This window comes from Rana temporaria, chromosome 4 (genome assembly GCF_905171775.1).
Source record: "Rana temporaria chromosome 4, aRanTem1.1, whole genome shotgun sequence".
Classification (NCBI taxonomy): Eukaryota; Metazoa; Chordata; class Amphibia; order Anura; family Ranidae; genus Rana; species Rana temporaria.
The window spans coordinates 87863127-87880213 of record NC_053492.1 but is presented as its reverse complement, the minus strand read 5'-3'; the positions used below and the strand labels follow the sequence as shown (position 1 = coordinate 87880213).

Below are 17087 nucleotides of genomic sequence, written 5' to 3'. Positions count from 1 at the left end.
CTGTGTCCATGTGCATGCCTCACTGTGCCCATGCCTCACTGTGTCCATGACTAGACTTGCGTTTAACATGGAAGTATATAGAAGGGGTGCCCAGTTTTGAAAAATCTGTGCTCCCCGGCCGTAGATTCCCCCAGACGGCAAGCTTTGCACACTTGTAGAGGAAGAGTGGGGCTACATGTGTGCCAAGTTTGGGGACCTACGGCCGGTCAGTACTGGGTCCCCAAACTCCAGGAGATCAGGCGCAAAAAGGTGACTCGAGTATAGGCCGAGGGGAGGCATTTTCAGCACCAAAAAATGTGCTGAAAAACTTGGCTTTTACCAAACTATATACGGTAGTTAAATTGTAATGCATTATTCAAGCATTTCTCTACATTTCTCAGTGAAAAATCTAATATGTTGTTATTTATGATATTGAGGTATGAACATGCACTATAGCCTAGGCCAGGGATATGCAATTAGCGGACCTCCAGCTGTTGCAGAACTACAATTCCCATGAGGCATAGCAAGACTCTGACCACAAGCATATCACTCAGAGGCAGAGGCATGATGGGACTTGTAGTTTTGCAACAGCTGAAGGTCCGCTAATTGCATATCCCTGGCCTAGGCTATCTTTATGTAGAGCAACAATTCTTTTTTTGCAGATCTTCAGAGAGTTCTTTGCCGTGAGGTGCCATGTTGAACTTTTAATGACCAGTATGAGAGAGTGAGAGAGCGATAACACCAAATATAACACACCTGCTCCCCATTCACACCTGAGACCTTGTAACACTAACGAGTCACATGACACCGGGGAGGGAACACAATGGCTGTGTGTTGTTGTTTTGAGGGGACAGAAAATTTACACTGTTATACAAGCTTCATACTCACTACTTTACATTGTAGCAAAATGTCATTTCTTCAGTATTGTCACATGAAAAGATAGAATAAAATATTTACAAAAATGTGAGGGGTGTACTCACTTTTTTGAGATACTTTAAATGCTGAATCAGAGAGGTTGTTCAAAGTTTTATTTATTTTTTATTATGGTTAAAATAGACAACTTCTATATATTTAGCGGTTTTAATTCAGCAATCCTTGTATATTTGTTTATAATATGCCTTCTTTAAATATAGTGTGTACTTGTTTAATATAAGTGTCCTTTGGATTCAGATACAGAACCCACAAGCAGAGCAGCTTCTATAAGTGCCTCAAGTGTCTGCTCAGGATCAGTAGATGGGACGGTCTACAGAGTTAATAAAAGATCAAGGAAGAAAATGTCCATGCCTATGACACTGGCCTTCTGCTACCTCTCACTGCTTTGGTTGAGAGAATCTATCACATTGTCAGATTTACTGAGGTAAGACACAAACATGCATTCCTCAGAGCAAAGTGCATACCAGCATCACCAATTCTCTGGGTTTTTCTTTTTTTTTGTTTTGTTTACATTATTACATATATTTATTATTCTTTGTCATGAAACAAAGCAAACTGTAAAGCAAGGCCGTATATGGCACACTATGGCTTCTTTATTTTAATTGTGGGAAAAAATTGCCATAGCACCAATATAAATTCTGTCTCCTTTACCACCCTAGGAGGAGAACATGAGGTTTTTTTTAGGGGGCAATACAAGCTGTCTGATGTAATAACACATCACCCACATCACAAGCACTTCATTTTTTTCCACATTTTATCTTACAGCCTTATTCCAAAATTGATTAAATTAATTATTTTCCTTTAAAATTCTACAAACAATACCACACAATGACAACGTGAAAGAAGTTTGTTTGAAATCTTTTGAAATGTAATAAAAATAAAAAACAAAAATAAAATTCCATGCGCAGAAGTATTCACAGCCTTTGCCATAACACTCAAAATTGATATTGGGTGCATCCTGTTTCTACTGATCATCCTTGAGCTGTATCTACAACTTGATAAGAGTCCACCTGTGGTAAATTCAGTTGTTTGGACATGATTTGGAAAGGCACACAACAGTCTATATAAGGTCTCGCAGTTAACAGTGCATGTCGATCAAACCAAGCCATGAAGTCCAAATAATTGTCTGTAGACCTCCAAGACAGGATTGTTTTGAGCCACAGATCTGGGGAAGGGTACAGAAAAATGTCTGCAGCATTGAAGGTTCCAATGAGCACCTTGGCCTTCATCATCCATAAATGGAAGAAGTTTGGAACCACCAGGACTCTTCCTAGAGCGGGCCGCCCAGATAAACTGAGCGATCGGGGGAGAAGGGCCTTAGGCCCCTTTTACACTGGGGGGATCAGTAATGATCTGCCCCGTGAACCTCTGTTTAACGGATCAACGGAGCGAACCCCGCTGAGCCGGCGGATGACAGGGCGGTCCCCGCACACTGTGCAGGGACCGTCCTGTTTTCTTTCTCGTACATCACGAGACACAGAGCGGCATAATCATTACTATGTGGGTTATATGGAGTACCTTCAGGTGATGGACACTGGCAATCTCAAACAGGAAGTCCCCTCCCTATATAACCCCCTCCCATAGGAGGAGTCCCTCAGTTTTTTCGCCAGTGTCTTAGGTGTTGGTCACGAATTAGTTTGCCTCCATGTCCTTGGACTAGGTAGACTATACCGGATCTGTCCAAAGTGCCTCAGAGCCAAAGTGGACAGTACCCGGGCCCCAAGTCGTGGGGTTTAGCCTATAATGCCTCTCTTCGGAGGGCTGGACCCTGGGCCCAGAACTTTGAACTTTCTAAAGTCCAAAAGGTGCTGTTGCCAGGGTGCTGTATAGGTCCAGGGCAGTGTGGTTCCTGCACAGGACCCGGGTCCCTGAAGGTCTGGTACAGAACCCACGGAGATGGGGGAAGATTGGGCCTCTTGCGTTTGCAATACCCTTCAGCGTGGAGCAGGTAAGAGAGGGGCCTGCGGAACTTGGTTCGTCAGCAGGTCCCTCGGGGGGAAGCCTAGTTGGGTTAGCCTGGGATGCTCTGCATAGGCAATTGTTTCCACTATGTCTGCCAGACAGGATGGTTACCTCCCCTTGTTTTATACTAGTGGATCCCCCCTCTGACTGTGTTGCTATGTGGCTGCCCCGCATGGGTTTTGGGGGGTAGGAGCTAGTGGCCTGGTTCTAGGACTAGCAGGGCAAGCCCTCCCCCCGTTATTTCCCGGCTTAACAAGGCCAGGGCCTACCTGTATTGGGTGCTCCCCCTGCGGCTCTGTAGCGGAGGTCTCCGGGTGTCCTGGCGCCGCCGGCGTGCTGCTCCTCTCCTCGTGTTCCTCCTGGGACGCGCGCGCGCATGATATAGATGTGCGCGTTGGAGGCGGGGAGCGTAGTGACGTCGGCGGGACGTAGGGGGCGTTCCCCCTCGCTGTTTAAGCCGCAGCAGCTTGTCCTCCGGTCAGTGTAGGATTCGTCTGCTGACCGGAGGGACGCAAGAGCGATGCAGAGCAGGACACAGAGCGGCAGGGTGACACCTAGTGGCGGTATAAGACCTTTTTAGGTCTGGAGCTAGCTCCTCACTGACTTTTGTTGGAGAAATAGGAGATTTTTTCCCCTGATTTTCTCTATTTTGAGCCTAAGGTTTTTGGCAGCAGTTGGCACTCACACAGTCTGTTTAAAGGTGCAAAAAAAAAAAAGGGAGGATTATAATATAAAGATTATTTCCTCAGGGAAAAGGGTCTGCACTACCTTTTCATTGGCTTATAAGGTTTTTTTCTACCTTAAGCTACATATATTTTTTCTCCTTGCTACAACAGTCAGGTGTTGTTAGCGGAGTGCCTCAATTTTGTATCATGGGCCCTAAAGGTTCGGGGACTAAGAATGCTAAAAGTACAAAGAAGCAGAAGGGTTCCCCCTCTAGTTCTGAGGATCTTAATCAGACTATACCGGTTCCGTCCTCTCCCGAAGATCCGAATGTTACCGCCTTTGAGGAGCCATTAGGTGTGGTGGGTGCTGTGGCTGGCCCCATTCTGCCTGACCCAGTGTTTGTCACGCAGGATATGTTAGCTGTCTCCCTGCAGGGGTTAGAACAGCGACTATCTACCCTCTTTTCTAGTTCTCTTGCAGGCAAAAAACGGACCAGATCTCCGTCCCCTAAGTTGGTCTCCGCTGATGCTGAGGTTCTCTCCCCAGAGGAGTTAGAATCTCAGGAGGACCAAACGGAGCAGTTCCTAGAAGGTTCTGACATTGAGGAATCCACTATTGAGGAACCTTTTTTGGTTTCTCAGGCAGAGAATCTGTGGGTACAGTCTTTAACGGACATGGTCCGCTCGGCTTTTAATCTGCCCTCGCCAGAACTTCAGATTCCTGCCGTATCTTCTCTGGGCTCCTTAAAAGCGCCATTGAGTAACGTAGCATTTCCGGTCCACCCCTTGCTGGAAGACCTGATCTTTCAGGATTGGGCCCGGCCCGATAATATTTTCGTGCCTCCTAAGAGGTTTTCTGTACTGTACCCCATGGAGGAAAATTTTTCGAAGAAATGGGTGCTTCCCGCTGTGGATGCAGCGGTCTCCTGCGTAAACAAGTCTTTAACTTGTCCAGTAGAGAACATACAAATGTTTAAGGATCCGGTTGATAAGCGGTTAGAGACCCTTTTGAAGGCATCTTTTTCTATGGCAGGAGCAGTCGTGCAACCGGCGGTTGCTGCTATAGGCGTCTGTCAGGCCTTGAAGAACCAGACAAAAGAGATATTAAGGGAGCTCCCGGCTCAGCAGGCGCAGGATCTGGCCGACCTCCCTAGAGCTCTCTGTTTTGCGGTGGATGCCATAAAGGATTCCATCCAACAGGCGTCCCGTCTGTCGCTGTTTCTGGTACATATGCGACGGCTCTTGTGGCTAAAGAATTGGTCAGCAGAGACTCCGTGTAAAAAGCTTTTAGCAGGCTTTCCTTTTCACGGAGGTAGGCTTTTTGGGGAAGATCTTGATAAATACATACAGACTATATCAAGTGGCAAGAGTACTCTTTTACCAGTCAAAAGGAGATTTCGGGGTCCTACGTTCAAGCGGCAGCAATCCCCAGCCCCAGGGCTCTCAGGCCCCAGGCAGTATCGACGGCATCCCGCACGACAAAACTTTGCTAATAAGTCGCAGGGGCAGGCCGCTGGGGGTAAAAAACCATGGTTCCGCAAACCAGCTAAACCAGCTCCCAAGTCAGCCTTATGAAGGGGCGCCCCCACTCAATCGGGTGGGGGGAAGGCTTCGATTCTTTGCAAAAGTTTGGGAAGCCAAGATCCCCGACAAGTGGGTTCTTTCCTTAGTGACGGCTGGCTACAAGATAGAGTTTCGGGAGTTTCCCCCTCCACATTTTCAGGAATCAAGGATTCCAAGCGATCCGGGAAAGAGGGCTGCCTTGCTTACAGCTTTGGATCATCTTCTAGATCAAGGGGTAATCGTAGAGGTACCAGTTCAGGAGCGCAAGCTTGGCTTCTACTCCAATCTGTTTATCGTTCCAAAACCCAACGGCGATGTAAGGCCCATTCTGGATCTAAAGATTCTAAACTCTTACCTGAGGATTCGGTCCTTTCGGATGGAATCCATACGCTCTGCGGCCGCAGCTTTGCAGCAGAACGATTTTTTGGCCTCGATAGATATAAAGGACGCATATCTTCATGTTCCAATTTTCCAGGGGCATCAAAGGTTCCTACGCTTTGCAGTCGCAGGGGGTCACTATCAATTTGTGGCCCTCCCTTTCGGGTTGGCTACGGCCCCTCGTGTGTTTACGAAGGTCCTGGCCCCCATCTTGGCCAGTCTAAGGATCCAGGGAGTCCTGATCCTAGCCTATTTGGACGACCTCCTGATCATAGATCACTCTGCTTCAGACCTGTCTCGAGCAGTAAGCCGGACGGTTCAGTTCCTCGAGGTATTTGGGTGGGTTCTAAACCTAGAAAAATCGGCTTTGCTACCTACAAAGCGATTGGAATACCTCGGCATGCTACTGGACACGAAGCAGCAAAGGGTGTTTCTCCCCTTAGAGAAGTTCAGGGGGATCAAGGAATTGATCCAGTTGGTGCTAAGTAAAAGAGAGCCCACTATCCGTTTGTGCATGAGCTTACTAGGAAAGATGGTGGCCACCTTCGAGGCGGTGCCATATGCTCAGGCGCACACGCGAATCCTGCAGACAACCATCCTGTCAGCCTGGAACAAAGAACCACAAGCCCTGGATCTTCCATTGACCCTGCCATCAAGGGTCCGGCAAAGCCTCTGCTGGTGACTAAAGCCTCGGAACCTCCTAAAGGGAAAATCTTTCAGTCCCATCATCTGGAAGTTGATAACCACAGATGCCAGCCTGAAGGGCTGGGGAGCAGTCTTGGATGGGCAGATCCAGCAGGGGATTTGGGCAGAGTCAGAAAGACGGCTGCCAATCAATATCTTGGAGATCAGAGCGGCACGCTTAGCCTTAAAGGCCTGGACGTCCAAACTGCAAGGATCTCCAGTGAGAGTGCAGTCCGACAATGCCACGGCAGTGGCATATATAAACCATCAAGGGGGCACGAAGAGTCGAGCCGCTCAAAGGGAAGTGAGCTTAATTTTCCGGTGGGCAGAAGCGCATGTTCCATGCATCTCGGCGATTTTTATCCCAGGGGTGGACAATTTACAGGCGGACTTCTTAAGTCGCCAACAGCTGATTTCAGGAGAGTGGTCTCTCCATCCCCAAATCTTTCAGGAGATCTGCCAGAAATGGGGATTTCCGGATGTGGACATCATGGCATCTAGGTTCAACAGGAAGCTAAACAAGTTTGTGTCCCGAGCAAGGGACCCTCTGGCCTGCGGAACCGATGCGTTGGTTTGTCCTTGGCATTCGTTCAGTCTGCTGTACGCCTTCCCCCCATTACAGATGCTGCCTCGCCTGCTGCGCAGGATCAGGGTGGAGAACAGGCTAGTCATTCTGATAGCCCCAGCATGGCCCCGAAGGTCATGGTACTCTCTGATCTTGAGAATGTCAGTGGGGGAACCTTGGACCCTTCCACTTCGCCCAGACCTACTCTCGCAAGGTCCGATACTCCACCCTGCCTTACGGCATCTAAATTTGACGGCTTGGCGGCTGAATCCCTGATCCTCAGGGGTAGGGCCTATCTAGCCAAGTTATTTGTCTACTCTGATTGAGGTTAGATGGTCAGTCTCCAGAGTAATCTATTACAGGGTCTGAAGGACCTATGGAGGCTGGTGTGATTCCCAGAGATGGCTTCTACGCAAATACACCATTGTCAGGGTATTGCGTTTTTTCCTTCAGACAGAGTAGATAAGGTTTTTTGGCCTTGAAGTTCTATTTAAGGACAGATTTCGGCCTTATCGGTATGGTTGTGTTGGCCGTTGGCCACGCACTCTTTGGTTAAAACCTTTTTTTCTAGGGGGTCTGACGCATTAATCTCCCCATCTAGTCTCCGGTTTATCCGTGGGATTTGAATCTTGTGTTGTCAGCTCTGCATAAGCAGCCCTTGGAGCCTCTGGCAGAGGTTCCGTTGGTACTACTGACTGAGAAGTTGGTATTGTTTGACTGCTATAATTCCTGCTAGAACAGTATCAGAGCTGGCAGCCTTGTCTGGTAAAGAACCATGCCTCAGTCTGCATAAAGACAGGGTGGTTCTCCGTCCGCATCCGTCTTTCCCACCTAAGGGGGGGTCCAGTTTTTTTCTATTGAATCAGGATTTGATCCTACCATCTCTTTTTTCCAAAAGCCCACTCCTACGTAGAAGGCTTGATGCACGCCTTAGGTTTGGTCAAGGCCATGAAGGCCTGTCTCAGGGCTACAGAAAGGATTTGGAAGATGGATACATTGTTCATCCTGCCGGAAGAACCCAAGGAGGGTCTAACGGCAGCTGAAGCTACCATCACCAGATGGTTTAAGCAGCTAATCAGTCAGGCCTACGGCTTGAAGGGGTTGCCCCCTCCCTTTATCAGTTGAGGCCCATTCTACTAGGGCCATGAACGCCTTCTGGGCAGCACACCACCAGATCTCTATGGCTCAGGTTTGCAAGGTGGCAATTTGATCATCGGTCCACACTTTCGCAAAAGTTTGCCTATTGGATATGAGAAGAAGGGCCGATGCAGCCTTTGGACAGGTAGTGCTGCAGGCTGAAATTTAAGATCCTCGGGATCTGGGGCACCCTTGGTTAAGTTAATGAATTAATTAAATTAATCATATTAATTATTTGTTGGATTTAATTTGGATTTATTATGATTTAAAGGTCACTTCTGAATTAGATCTCCTGGTTGAGATGTCTCCCTCCCCTCATGGAAGCATTGCTTTCGGACATCCCACATAGTAATGATTATGCCGCTCTGTGTCCCGTGATGTACGAGAAAGAAAAAGGGATTTTTTAATACAGCTTACCTGTAAAATCCTTTTCTTGGAGTACATCACGGGACACAGAGCTCCCACCCCTCTTTTGGGGACCATTTTTGGAGGCATACTGCTTGCTACAAAACTGAGGGACTCCTATGGGAGGGGGTTATATAGGGAGGGGACTTCCTGTTTGAGATTGCCAGTGTCCATCACCTGAAGGTACTCCATATAACCCACATAGTAATGATTATGCCGCTCTGTGTCCCGTGATGTACTCCAAGAAAAGGATTTTACAGGTAAGCTGTATTAAAAAATCCCTTTTTTTCTCCGCTCTCCCCTATGGGGGGATCGGATGAACATGGACCGTCTGTCCGTGTTCACCCGATCCGATCTGCCAGACGGATGGAAAAGTAGCGGGCATGTCACCGCTGACATCCGCGGCTCCATAGAGGAGGACGGGCCACCCGTGTGAAAGAGCCCTTAGTCAGGGAGGTGATCAAGAACATTATGGTCACTTTGACAGAGCTCCAGCATTTCTCTGTGGAGAGTGAAGAACCTTCCAGAAGAAAAAACCTCTCTGCAGCACTCCACCATCATGGGTAGAGTGGCCAGACTGAAACCACTCCTCAGTAAAAGGCACATGACAGCCCGCCTCGAGTTTGCCAAAAGGCACCTGAAGGACTCTCAGACCATGAGAAACAAAATTCTCTGGTCTGATGAAACAAAGATTGAACTCTTTGGCCTGAATGGCAAGTGTCATGTCTGGAGGAAACCAGGCATCGCTCATCACCTGGCCAATACCATCCCTACAGGGAAGCATGGTGTTGGCAGCATCATGTTGTGGAGATGTTTTTCATCTGGCAGGAACTGGGAGACTAGTCCGGATCAAGGAAAAGATGAATGCAGCAATGTACAGAGACCTCCTTGATGAAAACCTGCTCCAGAGCGCTCTGGACTTGTGGACTGGGGGGGGGGGGGGGGGTTGGTTCATCTTCCAACAGGACAATTATACTAATTACTAAAAGTAATCACCATGTTCGCAGGAAAGGAAATTTCTGTCTTGCTTTGGGAAGAAAAAAGTCCTCAAGTAGCTGTTGAGCTTGAAGCCACTTTAAATGCGTTTGAAACATTAGTAACATATAAGGTTTCAGATTGGGATACTTTAGATCTCAACGCCTCCTCTGCTAACCTAGACTTAGATTTAATTCCACTAAAATGTTTTAAAGAGGCCTCTCAAATAGACTTTTAGCATATCCCATATAATTCTCGGTGCTGCCAAGGGCCTATTTGTGGCGACAAACATCTCCAATCAAGCCGCAGCTGGTATAAGAGTCGGCCACTATGGTTGAGGACCAGTTTCCTACTGTGGGTTCAACTGCTATCCCGAGTGCTACAGTTATTGGGAAATGGTTGGATAGTAGTTTGAGCATGAAGTTGTATATTAGTCGTACCCAGGGATAGGTCTACCTTGGGAAAGATTATCTAAATTTAGAAAATTATTATATTGATACTCCTGTGGATATGATCTCCTCAACAAATCAGGTTGTGCTACATTGTGTTCCTATTGCAGATGGAATGAGAATGGTATCTGTAGTATTGCCAGCAAAAAAGGACCAAGGAGAATTCCAAGCTCTACTTACCGACCAGCCTGCGACCAACCAGATCAACCTGTCAAACAGGATGCATTTAAATCAGGGGTTTAGTTGCACAAATTTGCAAATGCATGCGTAAGCTACGTCATCTGCGCCATCTATCTCATCAGAATGCATGTTCCACTACAGAGTCTCTTATAAGTTAGGTGCCAAGGTGCCTTGGCGGGGCTCTGTAGCTTACGCATGCATTTGCAAATTTGTGCAACTAAACCCCTGTTTTAAACGCATACTGTTAGATCCGTTAATCTGGTTGGTTGCAGGCAGGTTGGTAAGTAGAGCTTGGAATTCTCCTTCGATTTTAAAAACATTTTGTAATGCCTTGCCTTCTAATTCTCCTTGCTGTAAGGGCCAGTTATAGGTCAGCAGTGGACCATAGTTTGTAGTATTGCCAGCACTCACAGCTGGAGTGTGGATCAGACAGTTTAACCTCCCTGGCGGTATGATTCTGTCTGGAATTACGTACCAAAAGCGGTACAATTATTTTGCAAGGAAATTGGCGTTTTATACTGTAGGCCTGTAATTTTTAGAAATAACTCACTTAAATCTGACCAAGCAAGAGTCTTGTAGGCATCCCGGGTATGATTTTTTTTTTTTAAAACAAAATTATAAATTATAATATAATAAATAATTATAAATAATTATAACAAATAATAATATAATTATAATAAAAATTATTCAATAATGTAATCAACTCAAAATCACTGAAATTTGCAGTTGCAGAATTGTCGCTGTCATTATTTTATTTTTTTTATGACGAATTTCCCCGCAAATCGCTATCGCACATTTCTGCAAGTGATTATAATTTATTATCGCTGTTTTCTAGCTGATCTAAAACCATTTTTGACATAAAGGGACACTTTTGGACAATCTACAGTTTTTAGGCAGAAATGACATTTTTTATTATATAAAAGTACATGCAGGGCACTGGGCAGACCACTAGGGACAAGGGGGGTGTGTATTTTTTACATACAGTACTGTAATCTATAAGATTACAGTATACTGTATGTAAAGTGTTTGTTTACTTTTTTGAATTTGGCGCCGTTCTCCGTCCCCGTGCGTCGTAACGTCGCAGGGAACGGAGATCGGCGTCACACGGGGACTGTGAAATGAATCGAGCGAGGAGGACCCGCTCGCTCACACAGCGGGTGGCATCGCTGGATCCAGGGACAAGGTAAGTAAACCAAGCCTGTGGATCCAGCGAACGGTAAGCCCGTCCAGCCCGAGCGTGACTCGGGTTTACCGATCCTAACACGAAAAACCAACACATTTAACCCCTTCCTCGCCACCGTAAGCTGAAATTTCACCTGGGGAGGAAGGGGGTATATGTGCCCAGTAAGCAAGTGGTTAAAGTAAACCTGAAACGTACAATTGCTTTTTCAATGCTTTCAACACATCAGCACATCAGCTTGCTTGTGCTTGCATGTCAAATCAAGTTTGTGTGGTAATGCTAGTTACCCAGAATGCCCATATGCTTTAATATGCAGATACAGCCTGGATTGGGAGCTGGTTCGGTTCCTTCCTCTCTAAGAATCACTGTTGGCCCATGACTATGATGGGCAGTCACACTATAAAAAAAGGCTTACGAGGTGGGAGGGGGCATCCAAATCTAAATGAAAAGGATTGCTATTAGGTATATAATTGAATTTAGGGGGGAGTCAAATGGAGAATTTCACAGCCTTTTTGCTACAGGTATCAGGGAAACTTTTTGCTAAAAATGATGGTGTATATGTGTGTGTGTGTGTGTGTGTATGTATGTGTGTGTATATATGTATGTATGTATGTATGTATATATATATATATATATATATATATATATATATATATATGTATGTATGTATATATATATATATATATAGTTCACTTTTAAATTTGAATGATCCGTAACACATGGATTTTATATGCTCTATAAATTTATTTTGATAACTTGCCATAATCATGAAACTTTAATGTCTAGAAAAGAAACACAGCAGAGACTTGGCCCCTTGCGTTGCTGGTCAGTGGAGAAGTGACCCTTTATATTGCTGGTCACCGGAGAAGTGGTCCCTACCCTGGTGGGCAGTCTGAGAAGGGTCACCTTGCATTACTGATCAGCAGGAAGGATGCCACAATACTTTTGATAGTTGGTGGGGAAAAAAACAGCAAAAAAAATATTTTCACACCTTTGGATTCAGCTGAGTGTTGTTGGTACCAGAATTGTACAGATTCCTACATGTATTCTTTTTTGGCTATGCACTTATGGTTGGGGTGTTTGGGGCTTTGCTCTTTTGTTAAAACATGGACTTTGGGGTTGCACACATTGGTTGGAGCATTACCTTTTGGGGTTCTGCAGCCTGTATGAAGCATTGAGCTTGAGGTGTTTACTCTTTTGGCTGGAATATTAATCTTGTGAATTAGGAGGGTTGAGCTCATGACTCTGCTCTGTGGTCAGAGAGGATGGCTGACCCTCTTCCCCCCACAGAACCTAATTTCAAACCTTGGGACTGTATGGCTATGTATTCCCTGATTATTCTATGTAGTGTTATTCTCTATCTTGGCAGGAATGTACCATCTGTGATGGAATCTAATTGTTTATCTAGGTTGAGCTTGAGTTCTGTGACAATAATCTACAAGGCTGGGTGCATGTCACCAAACCATGAGTGGACCAACACTCAAATGATGATACAAGTTTTTCTATAGTAAAAACATTTTTTAGGATTTATTTTCTAGGTCTCACTGAAGAGGTTTCCCATTTGCTTCTTTCCTGTTTCAGAAATCTATAACTGAGGGGGAAGTGAAATTGCCCTAAGCAGAAAATATAGGGGAAGTGTGTGAATGATGGCTGAGATTGTTAAAATAATTTAAAGCAGAGTTCCTCCCTAAAAATGAACTTTCTATTAACACAGGGCTCGACAAATCCCGGGCGCCAGGTCGCCATGGCGACTAGAAATGGGGTCCTGGCGACTTCGCTTGGAAGGGGGGCGCAAAAAAAAAAGTGAGCTGGCACCATCTGGTGGTGAGCCGTTGGCATTACAAGTTATTACCACCAGATGTGTAAGCTGGAGCCATCTGGTGGTGGCCGTTGGTATTACAAGTTGAGCATTACAAATTAAACAGCAATTCTAATGTAATTTTTCACTATTTTCACTGCCATCTTCTTCCCTCTAATTAGAACCCCCAAACATTATATATATATTTTTTATCCTAACACCCTAGAGAATAAAATGGCGATCGTTGCAATACTTTCTGTCACGCCATATTTGCGCAGCGGTCGTACAAGCGCACTTTTTTGGGAAAAAATTACACTTTTTTTAATTAAAAAATAAGACAACAGTAAAGTTATCCCCATTTTTTTTTTTAATATTATGAAAGATAATGTTACGCCGAGTAAATTGATACCCAACATGTCACGCTTCAAAATTACGTCCGCTCGTGGAATGGCGACAAACTTTTACCCTATAAAAATCTCCATAGGCGACATTTAAAAAATTCTACAGGTTGCATGTTTTGAGTTACAGAGGAGGTCTAGGGCTAGAATTATTGCTCTCGCTCTACCAATCGCGGCGATACCTCACGTGTGGTTTGAACACCGTTTACATATGCAGGCGCTGCTCACGTATGTGTTCGCTTCTGCGCGCAAGCTCGTCGGGACGGGTCACGTTTTCTGGCTCCTAACTTTTTTAGCTGGCTCTTAGATTCCAAGCAAATTTGTCAACCCCTGTATTAACAGCTTGCCTTTAATGTAAAAAATAAATAAAACAATGGTTTTACTCACTTCTATCTGGCTGTTACCAGGCAGATTTCGTAATCTGCCTAGTTCCTGGTTCTAGGTGGTTCAACTTCCTGTCCTAAGACCCCATTGCCTCCTGGGAAATGATGACACTCATTTCCCAGGAGTCTCTGGACATTACTGTGCCTACAAATCGCCCAGCATGCACCTCTCCCTCAAAACCAGGAAGAAAACGGAACTGGGCTTCACATGCCCACATATGATGGATACGGCCACAACATAAGCTGGAGGATATAAGGCAAGTGTTTTCAACGATTGGGGAGCTATTAATATGTTTTAGGGACTATATAATGTTATTTAATTTTGGGTTACAAAAAAAATAAAAAAATTCCCGGAACCCCGCTTTAAGAATCATAAAATGGAAATCATTGATGGCAGGAAAACCGACAGCCGAAAAAAATATATATTATGAGTAGGAACTTGCCATTACAACAGTTTTTTTTTTTGTTTTTTTTTTTACTAAAATGTCTCTTTAAACAAGTTAAACACTATAGTTTGGTTATATTTTACAGGCTGGTCCTCAACCATCGTGTACCATACTTCAACCCAGAGCAGTATTTCCCCGAGCAGACCAAAATCTGTTGGAAAGATATTCAAATCTTCAGAGTCCAGGTATGGATTGCTCTTGCTGATTCTTCAGTAGTGTTTTGTAAACTAGACTGTGTGATGAACCCAACAATTTTTATGGCTCACAGGCCAGGCTGTATCCTCCTTGATTCCCCCACAGTCAGCGGGGTTCCAAGGCCCTGGCGTCCACAATCCAAATAACGGGCCACACACCGAAAACGTTCAACTCCAAGGTTTATTGCAATGACGGCATACAGTTCACTTACGACCAAAGCCACGACCCCAATATGCTTCACTCCAAGCAGGGCTTAATCGTGGGGAAAGTAAACATTTTCTTTTCGTTGCAGTAAACCTTGGCTGGAGCTCAGTCTTCAGTGTGCGGCCTGTTAATTGAATGGTGGGCTGTGTGATATTTGAGAAATCACTGAAAGTCCCCAAATTTTTAGGAATGTGTTTTTGCTTGTAATAAACGTATTGTTCATATTAAGAATGTTACATAATCATTAAGGTGGTTGTGTCAAACAAATGCCAATAAAGGTTTTATATAGGATTTTTTTTCTTTCCACTCTATTTAAAACAAAATAGTTTTGGCTGGTGATCCACTGTCATATATAAAATACAGTAGGAAAGGAGGGCTTAGAATTTCCACCAGTTTGGTATTTGTACAGCAGATTCACAAAACTAGATACAGGATTTTCATTCAGTTTGTTTTACTCGGGGCTACCAGCACTGCATAGGTTAGAGTGGAATTTTCAGCAAATTGTAGCCTATATGAATAATGTCACAACATACAACAGCAGTATAATAATCCAAAAATCTGCACCTACATTTTTTTTTTGGATCTAAAGCCAATTTGTATCCCCTGGTAAGTGTGAGATACAACCCTTTTCAGGTTTTTATTGCTAAATAACCCACAAATGTAGCCCCCCCCCCCCCACCACTTATTACATATGTTTTTTTTTTTTTTCTTTTTCTTTAACAAATTCAGCCCCAGAAGGTTTTACCCCCCTTAACCACTTCCATACAGGGCATTTTCACCCCCTTCCTGCCCAGACCAATTTTTAGTTTTCAGCGCTGTCGCACTTTGACTGACAATTGCGGGGTCGTGCGACGTAGCTCCCAAACAAAATCGACGCCATTTTTTCCCCTCAAATGGAGCTTTCTTTTGGTGGTATTTGATCACCTCTGCGGTTTTTATTTTTTGCGCTATAAACAAAAGAAGAGCGACAATTTTGAAAAAAAAACACTATCTTTTACTTTTTGATTTAATAAATATAAATATAATTTTTTTTAAACAAAGCAATTTTTTTCCTCAGTTTAGGCCGATATGTATTCTTCTTCATATTTTTGTAAACAAAAAATCGCAATAAGCGTACGTGAAAGGTTTGCGCAAAAGTTCTAGCATATACAAACTAGGGAATAGAATTATGGCATTTGTTTTACTAGTAATGGCGGCGATCTGCGATTTTTTTTTTTTTTTTTATTGTGACCGTGACATTGCGGTGGACCTATCGGACACTTTTGACACATTTTTGGGACCATTCACATTTATACAGCGATTAGTGCTATAAAACTGCACTGATTACTGTGTAAATGTGACTGGCAGGGAAGGGGTTAACACTAGAATTGTCACCATCACAGGAATAGTGTGAGACATTTATTCTGATGATACAAATACTGTAGCTGCTGACTTTTAATATTGGGGCACATACCTGTCTTGGAATCCAGTGGTGCCTTCACCCAAGCTGTTTTATTTCAATTGGCTATTGGGTGCAGCCTCCACCATCTTCACCATCTCCACTAAGGTTCCCTACTGCACATGTGCAAAGTATGCTGCGCTCCGTGAATGTGCCAGCTGCAGAGGAAGGTGGGGGCCAAACTTCCGGCTAAGTTCGCCACAGCGAAATCAGCCAGAAGTGGGAGCACACACCTGTCAACCCCCCCCCCCCCCCCCCCCCCCCAAAGTTGCCAAATGTGTCAGAGGAGTGGGGGAGGAGACCGACAAGTGGAGCTCAGCTTTAAACTTTGGAACAGAAGGTAAAGTAAATTCTCTGTGATATACAGACTGCAAAATAAATGCAGAAAAAAGTGCCACGTTACATTTGAGTGATACGTGGTGACGTGCTAAAAATGACAATGTGATAACTTTAACAATATTAACCACTTCCCGCCCACCATCCGTCATATGACGTCCTTGACTTTGAGCTACCGGCATCATTCAGATATCATCTTTTAATGCCGGTGATTCCCTACACCACAGGTGTCAAACACAAGGCCCGCGGGCCGAATCCGGCCCTCGCACCTCTCCTGCAGCTGTAGGAGAGCTCCAGTCCTCCTCCTGGTCCTCCTCAAGACCCTTACTTTCTGCTTTTAAGCAATGCATCCATCTTCTTCCCAGCAGCAGCATAAGGAAAGGGAGGTGCACTGTGATGTAAGGGAGAGTGGGAGACTCAACTTCTGATGGTGGATTGGCTCTGAACATCTAACGTAAGGGGAGGGAATGCGCTGGACATCTAATCTTACAGATACAACCGGCCTTTTTGAGGGCAATCATAATGCTAATGTGGCCCACAATTAAACATTTAGTTGGGACACCCCTGCCCTACACCACAAGAATGATCATAGTGACTTTTCCGCTGCTTGATCGTTCTTACGAGCAGCGAGAGGGGACGTCTCACTCTCCTATCCCCCACCCTCCGGTGCTTCTACCGACTCATCGGTGAGTCAGAGAAGGGATTTGCTGAACCCGGATGGTAACCATAGAGATTTCCGGTAGACCAGATTGTCCCTGAAGTCTCTATAATCGTTCAGAATTCATAACATCCCGCCCGGCCTCTGCATTCAAAAAAAATGGCGCCACCTCGGCT

At 44.9% G+C, this 17087-nt stretch overlaps 1 protein-coding gene across 2 annotated transcripts in view; it reads left to right on the top strand.

Annotated features, from left to right (window-relative positions):
• The window catches only part of TAF1B (TATA-box binding protein associated factor, RNA polymerase I subunit B), a 187738-nt gene that overhangs the window by 45412 nt on the left and 125239 nt on the right, over positions 1-17087 (top strand). For both annotated transcript variants that reach the window (XM_040348618.1, XM_040348619.1), the window contains exons 7-8: positions 1150-1336; positions 14166-14265. In XM_040348618.1, the coding sequence (XP_040204552.1) occupies positions 1150-1336; positions 14166-14265 (287 nt within the window). The remainder of the gene's footprint in view (positions 1-1149; positions 1337-14165; positions 14266-17087) is intronic.